Here is a 13501-nt window from a genome sequence, read left to right as displayed (position 1 = left end):
CAGGGTCTACAGGGTCTCACTATGTAGATGGGACTTGTAGTGATTCTCCTGTTTACAGCTTCCCAACTGCTGGGATTAGAGGTGTGCACCATCACGCCCAGTCTCAGTTGCTGTCTCAGGTGCGCCCAGGGGGCAGGGCCGGCACAGCAAGATGGGGATGGAACCCTGGCTGCACTTTGCCTAAGTAGGAGCTTTAGTCTGCTGAACTATCAGGCCAGTGCAAGCATTGCAATCTTTTTAAATTTTAATTAATTTTTTTTGTTTTTGGTGCCAAGGACTGAACCAGGGCTTCTGGCTTGCTAGGCAAGCATTCTACTACTGAGCCAAATCCCCAGCCCCTGCAATCTTAACAATAAGATTTTAGATGTGGAAGATGTCTAGCAATATTACTGGGAAACTTATGAAGAGTGCACCTAAATGCAAGTCACATGACACTAATTTTGTTTTCCTTGTTGGCCTTACAGAGGAATGGGAACCATTAGAGTCTGTGTTCAGGTTTGAGCCTACCTTGTGTGTGAAACCCTCATCAAGTTAGAAAAATGATCTGAGTTACAATAGAAGGGTTTAGGCAGCAATGATTAAAGCACATGTACATGTGGTAGGAAGAAAACATTTGTTCTTCAGGGATTTTTGCTAGGTCCAGTGTAATTACTTAACAAGGCAGATTTGAAGCTATAGTATCCCTATTAAATTAAAAAATGTAAAATATATCAACTTAGAATACAACTGAATGTAACTGACCCAAAACTCAAGTCAAAAGCACAGTAAAATTCAACAGGTTGTATATATATTTTTAAATTAAGTTTTATTTATTTATTTATTTATTTTTTGTGGAACCAGGGATTTGAACTCAGACCCTTGAGCTTGCCAGGCAAGCACTTATTCTACTGAGCCATCTCCCTGGCCCTATATGTATATATTTTTAACACATGCACGCATTATTACATTGAGTCTTACCTCTGATTATGAGACATGTAATTTACTTTATCATCCCAGGAAATTAAAAACAGCCAGTGAAACTGAACATCTTGCCTTTGGCGACAGGTAGTTACTGGGGAGTGAACCCAGGGTTTTTGGATTGAGGTACATGCAGGCCATCTTTGTTCTTTCGATACAGGGTCTCACCAAGTTGCCTGGGCTGGCTTGGTTTTGTGATCCTCTTTCCTGAGCCGCTAAAGTGCTAGGGTTATGGGTATGTACCACCATGCTCTGCTGATGCAGTGCTTTTTAGTGTAAAATATATAAACATAATAGAAGCTAACAATTTTTAAAAACAGTGCATATTTTTGTTTACCAAAGGATCTCCATAGTTCTGCCTGTAATTTTCTCATGTCACTCATGTGTATGTGAAAAGCAAAATAAAAGTAAAATAAATTAAGGTATACTTGAAACCTTCATATTTACACAGACTATCACTGTGACAGCCTGAATGTCTGACTTTACCCACAAATTTCCACTCTGCTCCCATAGAGAGAAATACTTGAAAAGTTTTGGAATCTGGAGTATTTCAGATTTTTGGATTAGAGACATTCAACTAGTAAACTGTGTAAACATTCCAAAGTCAAAAAAAAAAAGCTAGAGTTGGGACCAGTTCTTGTCCCAAGCATTTCAGGTCAGGGATACTCTTCTTGTGTCAGAATTTCATTCCTGAGTAGGTAGGTAGGTAAGTAGATATATCCACATTTGTTTATCCATTCATCTGTTGATGGCCTTTTCAGTTTCCATTTTTGGGCTGTTGTGAATGATACTGCTATGAACATTGATGTACAAGCGTTTGAATTCTTGCTTTTGATTCTTTTAAGTATTTGCTTTCAGTACTATTTTTGTTTGTGTTTGTTTGCAATTCAGGCTGGCCTTGAAATTACTTTGGAGCCCAGGCTGGACTTGAACTTGCAGTAGTCCTCCTGTCTTACCCTCCCAAGGGTTTGGGATTACAGGCATGCTACTGTACTGCCTTTGGGGTTTTTGTTTGCATTCTAAATTTGGGTTTGGGGATATCTTTCTTTTTTGTGTGTGTGAATTTAAGAAACACCCTTCTTAAAGTAAAGGAAATTGGTGTTTTTCTCTCTTTTGTAGTAAGTCTGTCTTGTGTTTAAGTCATATGTTACTAACAACAAGGACACATTCTGAGAAAGGTCACGGTATGAAACTCAGAGTGAACTTACACAGACCTCGAAGGTAGAAACTTGCACAGTGAACACATACTATACATTATCGCCCATGCAGTGCTTTTAGCATGGCTGGCAGTACAGTAACTTTGTTCACTTAGCATCACCACAGAGCTGTGAGCAGTGTTTTATGCTGTAGTGTTTTGACAGCTAGCATGTCGCTAGGACATAGTTTTCAGCTCAGTTACAATGTTTCAGACACGAAGGCTTTCATTGACTGAAACATCATGCAGTGTTGACTGACTGTAAAACAATTGGCGATATGGACTTAATTCTTTCCTTGATTCTGATTGTAAACCAAATTGGACAAAAAACAAATCAAATTTTCCCATTTGGTCAGCATTGAATCTAACCATTACATTTAATTTGGTCCTAGCCAGATATAGTGTAGCATCCAGCACATGGGAGGGGAGGCCAAGGCAGGAGGATTCCTGAGTTCTGATTTGGTTCTCATCCAAATTCGATTTATCACCAGAATTACAGAAATAATTTGTGACCCCAGGTACTACTGCTGTTGTTAAATGTGTTGGTCCAGCATGCATTCTTGCCTATGTTTGAGTTTGATGCACTGATGGAATTGTTAGTTTCCAGAGAGAAAAGATTCTAGAATCTTTAAGTCTGTGAATAGGTCTTCCCCTAAGTGGCCCAGACAAAAACCATCAGGCAGTGTTTTTCCATGTGGACCTGCTTTGTTCATGTCTACTTCTCTTATGATTGAATCTTTCAGCAAGAAGACAGTTTCGTGGTGGGCACAGCTGAAGGCACAGTATTCCACTTTCAGCTGGTCTCTGTGACTTCCAACAGCACTGAGAAGCAGTGGGTGCGGACTAAGCCATTCCAGCACCACACCCATGACGTGCGCACTGTGGCCCACAGCCCAACAGCATTGATATCTGGAGGTGAGTAGTCCTGTTCCTGGCTAGTCGCCACTTTAGTCTGCCGAGATCTAGTTATTTTCACATTTCATCTTCTGTCTTCCTTCTTCCCTCCACCTTACTGCAGGTACTGACACCCACTTAGTCATTCGGCCTCTCATGGAGAGGGTGGAGGTAAAGAATTACGATGCTGCTCTCCGGAAAATCACCTTTCCCCATGTAAGTATCACTGTCCCAGCAACTGTGTCCCCTCATTCTCCATCTGTCCCACAAGACTTTGAACATGTTTTACACTTTCTGGGCAACTTTGTAGGCTTTTCTATGGTACCCTTCTCCATTTTTCTATTTTCTAAGGCAGGCCTCCTTCAGTCTTGGGGCACAGGAGTTTTGCAGCAACATAATTCCTTTTTCCTAATAATTGTGACTTACGAGAATTTGGTTATTTTCTTTTCTGTTATTCTGAGAAGCAGCAGAAAAAATCCAGACTCCTGTGTTTCTTTCTAAGTAAATTTTCAAGGGAGTCCTCTCCACACCTTGTTTCCACATCCCATTTACCAGTGACCTGACTGCTTCTGTCTTCTCGTCATACTATATGGACACAGCCATCCACAAACATCTTTATTGAGATACACCTGGAACACAGAAATTACACATATTTAGTGTATATGATGAGTTTGCTTGGACATAAATCCAACCAGTGAGAGGGTTAGGCATAGCCCTTTTTATTATCCCTTAGTCATTTCTTTGTGCTGCAGTTGCCCTAGTTTGGATCAGTGTCTTTAATCTAAAGAATTAAGGAGTAGCTTTCTTAATGATCTCCTTTTATTTCCATTTGTGTCATTATAGCCTTTTCTCTGTTGATCTGCTTAAAAAGCAACTTTGTTCATTGTTCCATGCTTAAAAGCCTTTGTTTGTCCCTACTGTCCCCAGCATAGAGACCTAGTTCCTTAGCATGATGTATTGAACCTGCCAGTCTTGGACTGGTCCTTCAGGCTTCTCTCAGCATTCCTTTTACATACTTGTAGCAACTCCTTCCCCACCCAGGCTAGCCTGCTGAAAGTCTTTTATTCCTTTACCCTTTTACATTTGAACTATTTCACACACCATTGTTTCTTCCTACAATATTCTGCCTTGCCTTCTTTGCCTAACTAGTCTTTCTCATTTGGGCTCCTGTATTTACCCCATAAGGCTAAGTTAGATGTCCTTCTGCTTTTTTATGTTGTATACTGTGCTTAGTCATGTTAGACTTTTTGACATGCTGTAGTATAATTGCCTATTTAATTTTTTATCATCCTTTAGACTAGAAGCCTCCTAAAAGCAGTATCTGTTTTTAGTCACTGTTGTGTCCCCAGATCCTAGGGCAGTGCCTAGCATGTCGTAGGATTTAGGAAATGTTTCCCAAGTCTGGATTTCTACAGTAAAAAAGGTGCTGAGCTTTTGCTGCTCTGTTTGGTACTGAGGCAGTAGGTGATGACCCTGCCCTATTTATAACTTTCCAATTCTTGAATACAGCGGCGACTCATTTCCTGTTCTAAAAAGAGGCAGCTTCTCCTCTTCCAGTTTGCTCATCACTTGGAACTTTGGCGACTGGGATCCACTGTTGCAACAGGTAAGATAGAAGAAAGTTTTTTAACATGAAAACTGGAAACTAGATTTAATGCCTATAATCTCTGCAGTTTGGAAAGTTGAAGCAGGAGGATTCACGTTTGGAAAGTTGAAGCAGGAGGATTCACGTTTGGAAAGTTGAAGCAGGAGGATTTGCAAGTTTGAGCTCAGGGAGGGCAAATTAGGAAGACCCTGTCTCAAAATAAAAAAGAAAGGGCTGGTAAGATTTGGTCTCCCTAGATTCAGTCTCCAGTACCGGGGAAAAGAATTGTGCAGTAAATCAACATTTTTCTGATTTCCCACGGGAAACTTCTATTATACCAAGGAGTGACTTCTTACATGAAAAAATTACAAATAATCTTTTGATAAGAAAAACTCAGCGAAGTTTCTTGTTTCAGGCAAGAATGGGGATACTCTTCCACTTTCTAAAAATGCAGATCATTTACTACACCTCAAAACAAAGGTAAGGAAGGTTCACTGTGTGTTCATTCTCTGAAATCCAAAACATTTTCTCAGTCTGAATTTTAGGGGATGAGTCCTAAACTGCATAAATTACTAAAATTACTTGAGGGGCCGAGGAGATGGCTCAATGGAATGAGTGCTTCCCTGGCAAGCACAAGGGCCTGAGTTCAATTCCTGGTTCCACCAAAAAAAAAAAAAAAAAATTACTTGAGTGAAGGACTGTTGTCACCAGAGCTAGGTTTCACGTGATTATAAGTGGGGCACTGAGAATGTAGTAAATAAATGCTTAAAATGCAGAAAATAGTTTTTGATCTTTTAATATTATGAAAAAGACATGAATATTTTTAAAAACTCAGATGGTGTAAAGGGAATAGAATGAAATATGAGCCTCTTCCTCACTCCATGCTTTTCTTGTCCATTCTACAGAGATATACTCTGTCAATTTTTTGCATATCCATCTCAAAATTTTTCCACTGTTGGGCCTGAGATGTAGCTCAGTGGCATAAGCGCCTGCCTGGCAAACATAAGGTCCCCTGTTCTATCCCTGGTACCACAAAAAATAAGTAAATAAATGAATAAAAATTTAAAAAATTTCCACTTTTTATATGTGTATCCTTTTTACATTAAATAGACCTATTAGGCAAACTCCTGTTATCTTTCTTTTAAAAAGATCTTTTTCTTTCTTTCTTTCTTTTTTTTTTTTTTGGCAGAACCTGGGATTGAACTCAGGCCCTTGCGCTTGTGAGGGAAGTACATATTCCACTGAGCCATCTCCCTGGCTTAAAAAGATCTTTAGGCTGGGTGTGGTGGCCCACACTTGTAATTTGAGCACTTAGGAGGCGGAGGCAAGAGGATCTCTCAGTTCCAGACCAGCCTGAACTACATAGTGAGGCCCTGACTCAACCTCCCTCCCCCTAAAAAGCTCTTTACTATGAACATTTGTGAATATAATCTCACCATGAAGAATTCAAGTAGAATATTTTATGTCCTTCACCTCTAATTCATCTTTTTAGTTTATTTATTTATTTGATACAGGGTCTTGCTATGCAGCTCCGACTTGTAGTGTTCCTCCTGTTTCAGCCTCCCTAGTGCTGTGCCATGCCTGGGGTTCTGGGGCTGACACGGCATGTGGTACGGAGATCAAATCCAGGTCTTTGTGCTTGCCAGACAGGCACTTAGACTTCCAAGCTATCTCCCAAGTCCCACTACCTCTAATTCTATTTCTTCTTAAAATTGTTAATTGATGACCCTTTCTTTCATATCTTTTTTTCGTGTGTGTGTGTGTGTGTGTGTGTGTGTGTGTGTGTATTGGGGGAAGGGGGAGAGAGAGAGAGAATGAGAATTTTATATACAAAATGTATAGTACTGAGCCTGGTGTTGCACACCTGTAATTCCAGCACTTGGGAGGCTAAGGCAAGAGGATTAGTACAAATTTGATGTCAGCCTATGCTACATAGTGAGTTTGAGAACAGCCTGATCTACTACATAGCAAGATCTCTCTCTCTCTCTCTCTTTTTTTTTTTTTTTTTTTTTTTGGTGGAACTGGGGATTGAACTCAGGTCCTTGCGCTTGCCAGGCAAGTGCTTATTCCACTGAACTATCTCCCCGGCTTTATTTTACTTCTATTTATTTATTTATTTTTTCATAGCAAGCAAGATTTTTTTTTTTTAATTTTTATTTATTTGTTTATTTGTGTGTGTGTGTGTGGCCAGTTCAGCCCACCAGGGGGCGGGGCTGGCTGGCATGTGGTGCTGGGGGATTGAAGTACAGTCCCTGTCCTTTGCTAAGCTTGTTCTGAGTAGGTGCTTTAGACCATTGAGCCATCTCACCAGCCCCAACAAGCAAGATCTTGTCTCAAGAAAAAAATACTTTTAAATTGGTTTTTTTTTTTAAATTTATTTATTTATTTATTTATTTTGTGTGTGTGTGGCCAGTTCAGCCCACCAGGGGACGGGGCTGGCTGGCATGTGGTGCTGGGGATTGAACCGAGGTCCCTTATGCTTTTGCTTAACTTAGCTTGTTCTAAGTAGGTGCTTTAGACCACACTGAGCCATCTCACCAGCCCTGTTTTGGTTTTTGAGGTTTTTTTTAATTATACAAATGTTATGTTGGACTTTTCCTTTATTCTTCAAATATTTTCATTTACTCTTTCAGAGACGTCTTTAAATCAAGTTATCAGAGGCAAAAAAATTAAGTATTCAAAATCACTTACCTTCCCAAGCTTGTCTGCACAAAATCCTCCCTTGCTCAGGTCTTCCATATATGACACTCAAAATAAACCAGGTTTGTTGAGACACACCTCTCATCCCAGTACTTAGGAGGCTGAGGCGGGGGAATCCCAAGATCAAGACCAGCCTGGAAGGCCGGGGAGATAGCTCAGTAGAATAAGCGCTTGCCTGGCCAGCATAAAGGCCAGAGTTCAATCCCCTGTTCCAAAAAAAAAAAAGAGACCAGCCTGGACTATCTAGCTTTATTCTTGGATTTGAAAGTTTAAATAGAGCTTTACTCTTGGATTTTGAAATGAAAGCCATAATCACAGTGAAATACAACATCTGAGGATCATGTATATGTATTTGTAGATATGGCCAGAGCCCGAGGATGCATATCACAGTGAACCTTGTATCTTGCTTCCTACTGTTGCCAGGGCCCTGAGAACATTATTTGCAGTTCTATCTCCCCATGTGGAAGCTGGATAGCCTATTCTACAGCGTCTCGGGTTTTTCTCTATCAGTTGAGTTATGAACATGACAACATAAGTCTCCGTAGGGTAAGTGATAGCCCAGTGTGTGCTTACACAAAAGAGAACTCCCTATAAATGTATTTTTTCTGTGAGATGGAAATGAATTGGGTAAGAGTCCTTGTACAGTGAAAAACTATTTAGAGATGGTTGTGGCCAAAATCCTTTATTTCTGTTTTTAATTGATGGGGGTGGGGAAGACAGAAGTAATAGTAAGCCTAGGCTCTTCTGCTTAGTAGTTTATGTTTAATTATTTCCATGGTAGAGAATAATGTACTTGCTGTCAAGGTGAAAAGGGGATAACAGGCTATAAGAGGCAGGCCAGTGTTCTGGGCCCTTGGTCAGTGGCTTGCCAGGGGATGGGACATACTCATTTAAGTTATAGGCTGGTTGCAGTTGCTTTTGTTGGGATTATGTCTACTCTCTTTCATTAACCTTCACTGTTGGTTCACCCATAGGTCTCCAAAATGCCAGCCTTCCTTCATTCTGCCCTTCAGATTTTGTTTTCTGAAGATTCAACAAAGCTCTTTGTGGCATCAAATCAGGGATCTCTACATATCATTCAGCTATTAGAAGGAAGCTTCAAGCACCTGCACACTTTCCCTCCTCAGTCAGGTAGGAGTCTGGTGTCGCAGATGCAATGTTTTTCCTTTTAGACGTCAGTGCCCAAGGGTCTCAGACACTCTTCTGCCTGCAGATGGGCTTGCTCCCATGTTGCAGCCTATGGTAGGAGGTGGCGTCTGGCGAGTGAGGACGCTGTCTGCGAGGTCTGACGTGCTCTTCCCATGAGCTTTTAGTTCCTTGTGTGGGGGCTGAAGAAGTTCTGTCATCTTTCCTAAGTTTTATTGGTAAAGTAAGAACTGATCTGTAATCCTGATACCCACAAATAAAAGTAACTATGCTTAATCTTTTGGTTTTTTCCAGTGTATATATGTGGATTTTACTTGTGTTCATTTAATATTTATGACTTTTTTTAACATTCCTTGAGAATATGAGTATGCATCAGTGAGCATGACTATATATATACAGTGTGGTTCCTTGGTTTACAGACTCAATTTGTTTGACAGTTCTAGGGAAGATGGCCATGTTTGTCACCAGATTTTGTGAATGGAAGCAGAATTTTGCTGAACGCTTTTGTCTGTGAACTGAATTGTTTGCAAGTAGAAGTATTTGTGAACAGAGGTATTACTGTGCCAAGCATTGTGCAGTTAATATTGTGGACCTAAACTTTAACATCCAATTTAAGTTGGTAATTGGGCATACTTCCCATGGGCCTTTCCCTTCTTCCTTGTTTTGCCTCTGTTGTCATTAAAACTCCAGCACTCTGGAAATGTAACTCTTCCATTCTAACTGTCATTTTTCATAAGTTACACTAGCACCGTACAGAGGAAATCTACATTTTTAGCAGTTAGATATATTAAGCTAACAACTAATTTTTGGTACTCAAAAAAGGAGGAAGAACTTATGTTTAGTACCTGTATATTGGATTTATTGATACCTGTATGTTTTTAATTACAAAACTTAGACTATCTTGAATGTACCACTTTCTGCCATTCCCACTCATCCTTTAACAGTTGGTTTACGTCTTGTTGTAAATTACTTTCATTGTTTGAGGATGTTATGAACAGCATTTACTTTGGCATGTAGCATCACTGTCTGTATTCTTTTCATTATTCTGTATCTTCCTATTATCAAATTGATTTCAAGTTCCTCAGTGATAATAGTGGCCTGTACATGCCCATTCGTGCTAAATAAAGAGCAGGCACACAATAAACTAAAGACATTTTTTAAGTCTGTCAAGATTGCTGTGTACCCTTTGTTTAAGTTTAAATGACTTAGGAGCTTGAAACAAATACATAGATTTTAGTGGTAAATGCTACCCTGATGTTGAAAGTATTAGAAATTATCTTATTCAAGCTTATATAAGTGATGCCTTCGATTGTAAAGTAGGCTAGTTTTTTAAAGGTTAACCTGTGGAAATAATTTGCACAATTCTCAACATTAATTTGCACAATTCTGTCAGTAATTCAAAACTGTGGTTTTTGTTGGCTTCTACCATTGTCTTCAGGGCAGTGCTGGCTATGGATACTGAATTCAGAGTCTGAATTGTTGTTCTGCCCTTACAGGGACGGTGGAGGCGATGTGTCTTTTGGCAGTCAGTCCAGATGGGAATTGGCTAGCTGCGTCAGGTACCAGTGCTGGAGTCCATGTGTATAGCGTAAAACACCTCAAGGTGAGCATAGGATCTCATAGCTATAGTCTGAGTCACACAAGGGATATTAGTGTTGCATTTATAAGATTCAAGGCATAGGGCCGGGGAGATGGCTCAGTACGATAAGTGCTTGACTGGCAAATGCAAGGATCTGAGTTCAATCCCCGGTTCCGCAAAAAAAAATAAAAACTACATAAACCAACAAATTTGTCTCCTCAGATTCCTGCTTTATTTCTCTGGAACCCAAAATCTGTACTCTGTAACATTAAAATCAGTCAGTAGCACAGTAAACTGTTGTATAAAAATTTGAGATTAAGGATTTGTAGGCAGTGAATCTACATTAGATTATTTCTATATTTGGGTAAAGGAAAATTATTATATAAATAGCTAATTTGAGGTAATTATAGTGTTTCTTTCATGACTTGCCTTATAATCTCAGGCTATTTTTAAATTCAACAGAATCATAAATTTGAAAAAAACAGTAATGGGAAAACATTTTTCACTGCTCATAGTAATACTGTCATTCATATATTCAGTCACAAATGATTCTTTGTAAGTCATCTTCATTATAAAAGGTAATAGCTACTCAAAAGTTGGAGTAAGCATTAAAATTTATAGGCAACAAACTGCAGCATTTCCTGGGTTTTGCCTGTTATGTGTAACAGTCTTTATAACATTGTGGCAGGAATATGTATTAAACGTTTATCTCTGAACCGTGCTTAGCAGAGGAACACATTTTTATGGGTTTAGTAGTAAAGTGTCTAGCGCCAAAAGGACCTGAGTTTCAGCCTCAAAAAGAAGAATGTGGGGCCAGGGAGATGGCTCAGTGGAAAAAGCACTTCCCTGGCAAGCACAAGGGCCTGAGTTCAATCCCCGGTTCCACAAAAAATAAAAGAAGAAGAAGAAGAATGTTCCTGTGTAAAGCAGAGATAGGAGTTGCACATAAATGTCTATCCCTAGGCATTAATTCCTTTTAAACCCAGTGTAGATTATGGGTTTCCTGATTAGAACATATTTATGACCAATTAGTACAAATTTACTCTGATGATGAGACCTTATTTGTGATTTACTCCTCTGCTAATTCTGTCACTTGTTTTGTATTGTTTTGTCTTTTTGAGACAGGGTCTCACTATGTAGTTCAGCCTGGCCGTGGCTCACTTTGTGGCTCAGGCTGGTCTTGAACTTGCAATGATGATCCTTCCTGCTTCAGCGTCCTGAGGGCTAGGATTAGAGGTGTGCGCCACCACCCAGCTTATTCTGTCAGTTTTATAAGTAAATATGATTTTTTTTTTTTTTTTTTGTACTTTGTACTGGGGATCAAACTTGGGACCTTGCGCCTATACCACTGAGCTATCCCCCCAGTCCCATTATTTTTAGTTTTTTATGCTAGGGATTGGTCTTAGGAGCTCATGTATGATAAGCAAATGCTCTACCGTTGAACTATATCCCTAGCCCTTTAATTTTTTTATTTTGAGACAGTGTTATTGAGTTGCCCAGGCTGGCCTCAAACTTGGGATCCTCTTACCTTACCTCATGCATCTTTTTTTTTTTTTTAAGAGGAAAAGGTTTATTTAGCTCACAGTTTGTGAAGGTTTCAATTCATACTTGGCTGGCTCCAAGGCACAGTGGTAGATGGCAGAAGGCAACAGTTCATGGTGCGTGGGGACTGGGGAGATGGCTCAGTGCAATAAGCACTTCCCTGGCAAGCGCAAGGGCCTGAGTTCAATCCCCGGTTCCACCAAAAAAAAAAAAAAAAAAAAACAGTTCATGGTGCAGAAAACAGCAGAAGCAGCAAGAGCAAAAAGGGAAGAACTTTTTTTTTTTCTTTTTGGTACTAGGAATCAGACTCAGGACCTCACACTTGCAAGGCAGGTGCTTGTGCCTCTGAGCAACACTTACTCTGGTTCTTTTTTTTTTTTTTCTTTTAATGATAATGAAGCTCCCTGATAATGAAATGGCTGAAGTTTATGGGAATTTCCTTAGAACTCTTCTGAGTTCCAAAGAAAGACTCAAAAACAACGGAACTAGAGACTGGAGGTGGAGGTCAGTGTGCAGCACCTGTTTAGCATGCACAAGGCCCTGGGCTCAGCACTTGCGACACATAATACACGTACACAAAACACCAATAATAATAATAATAATAATAATAACTACTTGCCTGTACCCTATTTCTTGAAGGAATGTAAACTATAGAGTTGCTCTCTGTTCTCTCTTCCCAGCTGCACTGCACAGTGCCTGCTTACAATTTTCCAGTGACTGCTCTGGCCATCGCTCCCGATACCAACAACCTTGTCATTGCTCATTCTGACCAGCAGGTGAGAGTCTAGTGCTTCCCACTCCATTAGATAGTAACCTGGAACCTGAGGTAATGGATAGTTTTGGAAGAGCTATTTCTGAAGGTGCTAGGTTATGCAGGTAGTTCCTTCTGTGTGTAGGGAATCTCTGCACGTGGCTTGGGCTCGTAGTCCTGTTCCTGTTGCTTATTGTGGTACTGCTCATGCAGTGGGATTCCAGAGCCTAGGCACATGAGAGCTTAGAGGGGTTCTGAGTTACTCATACCATTGATTGTTTGCACTAGAGATGGTGTGATGTGGGGCATTAGGCTGGCTATGGGGTACTAAGATTTGAGAGTTGAATATAACCAAAAGAACATAGATATTCTCCTACACTTTTTTTTTTTTTTTTTTTTTTTTACTGGGAACTGAACTCATGATCTCACACTTGCCAGGCAGGCAGTGTGCTACTGGGCTATATCCCCAGCCCCTCTCCTCCACTTTTGTAATAGAGGAAATGAAGCTGTAGTAAAGTCAGGTACCTAATTTTAAGCACAATGAGAACTTCGTCTGTTGTTTTTTTCCAAGGTAATTTGTAAAAGATTGTAGTCAAAGGAAGATCTCTAAAATACTTCACCTATAGAACACATTATGAAATTATTAGCACTTATATATTCTATAAAAAAGATTGTGATCCAACAAGCACATGCAAGTGGCATACTTTGCAAATATTTGATGCTTACTGCTTTAATGAGCAGTTTTTACACTCACACTGTATTCAAAAAATGAAATCTCTCTTCTCTGTTTCATTGATTTGAGATTACCAAAGTTGCATTCTGATTTGTCACATGTGAGGATAATGTCTACCTGATACCTTTCCTGCAGTTGCTCCTTTAAGTGATTGTGTCATTAAAATGGTGGGAAATATTTGTATCTGTGAGATTAGCAAAATCAAAGACAATACATAGTGTTGTGAAGGCATCGGGAAACAGCCCTCATATACACTGCATAAATTAGTGTATCCCCTTTGGAGGATATTTTGGCAGTCCATACTTTCAAAACTTTGAAGTCCATGTATACTTTTGTACAGAAGTTCCAGTTCTGAGAGTTACTATGTATGAACATTCACTTGTGCAAAAGACACTTACACAGTGGCCTCATTTGTTTTT

General features: G+C 39.8%; 1 protein-coding gene across 1 annotated transcript in view; it reads left to right on the top strand.

The window, feature by feature from the left end:
- The window catches only part of LOC101573528 (U3 small nucleolar RNA-associated protein 4 homolog), a 27605-nt gene that overhangs the window by 8716 nt on the left and 5388 nt on the right, over positions 1-13501 (top strand). Inside the window, exons 3-10 of the mRNA XM_023709195.1 lie at positions 2896-3067; positions 3171-3262; positions 4556-4652; positions 5047-5111; positions 7755-7877; positions 8306-8462; positions 9974-10080; positions 12279-12374. Coding sequence (XP_023564963.1) covers positions 2896-3067; positions 3171-3262; positions 4556-4652; positions 5047-5111; positions 7755-7877; positions 8306-8462; positions 9974-10080; positions 12279-12374 — 909 coding nt within the window. The remainder of the gene's footprint in view (positions 1-2895; positions 3068-3170; positions 3263-4555; positions 4653-5046; positions 5112-7754; positions 7878-8305; positions 8463-9973; positions 10081-12278; positions 12375-13501) is intronic.

Source organism: Octodon degus, unplaced genomic scaffold (genome assembly GCF_000260255.1).
Source record: "Octodon degus isolate 3935 unplaced genomic scaffold, OctDeg1.0 scaffold00011, whole genome shotgun sequence".
In the NCBI taxonomy this organism is placed as follows: Eukaryota; Metazoa; Chordata; class Mammalia; order Rodentia; family Octodontidae; genus Octodon; species Octodon degus.
Note: the sequence above shows the minus strand (reverse complement) of the source record. Positions and strands in the feature narration are given on the sequence as shown.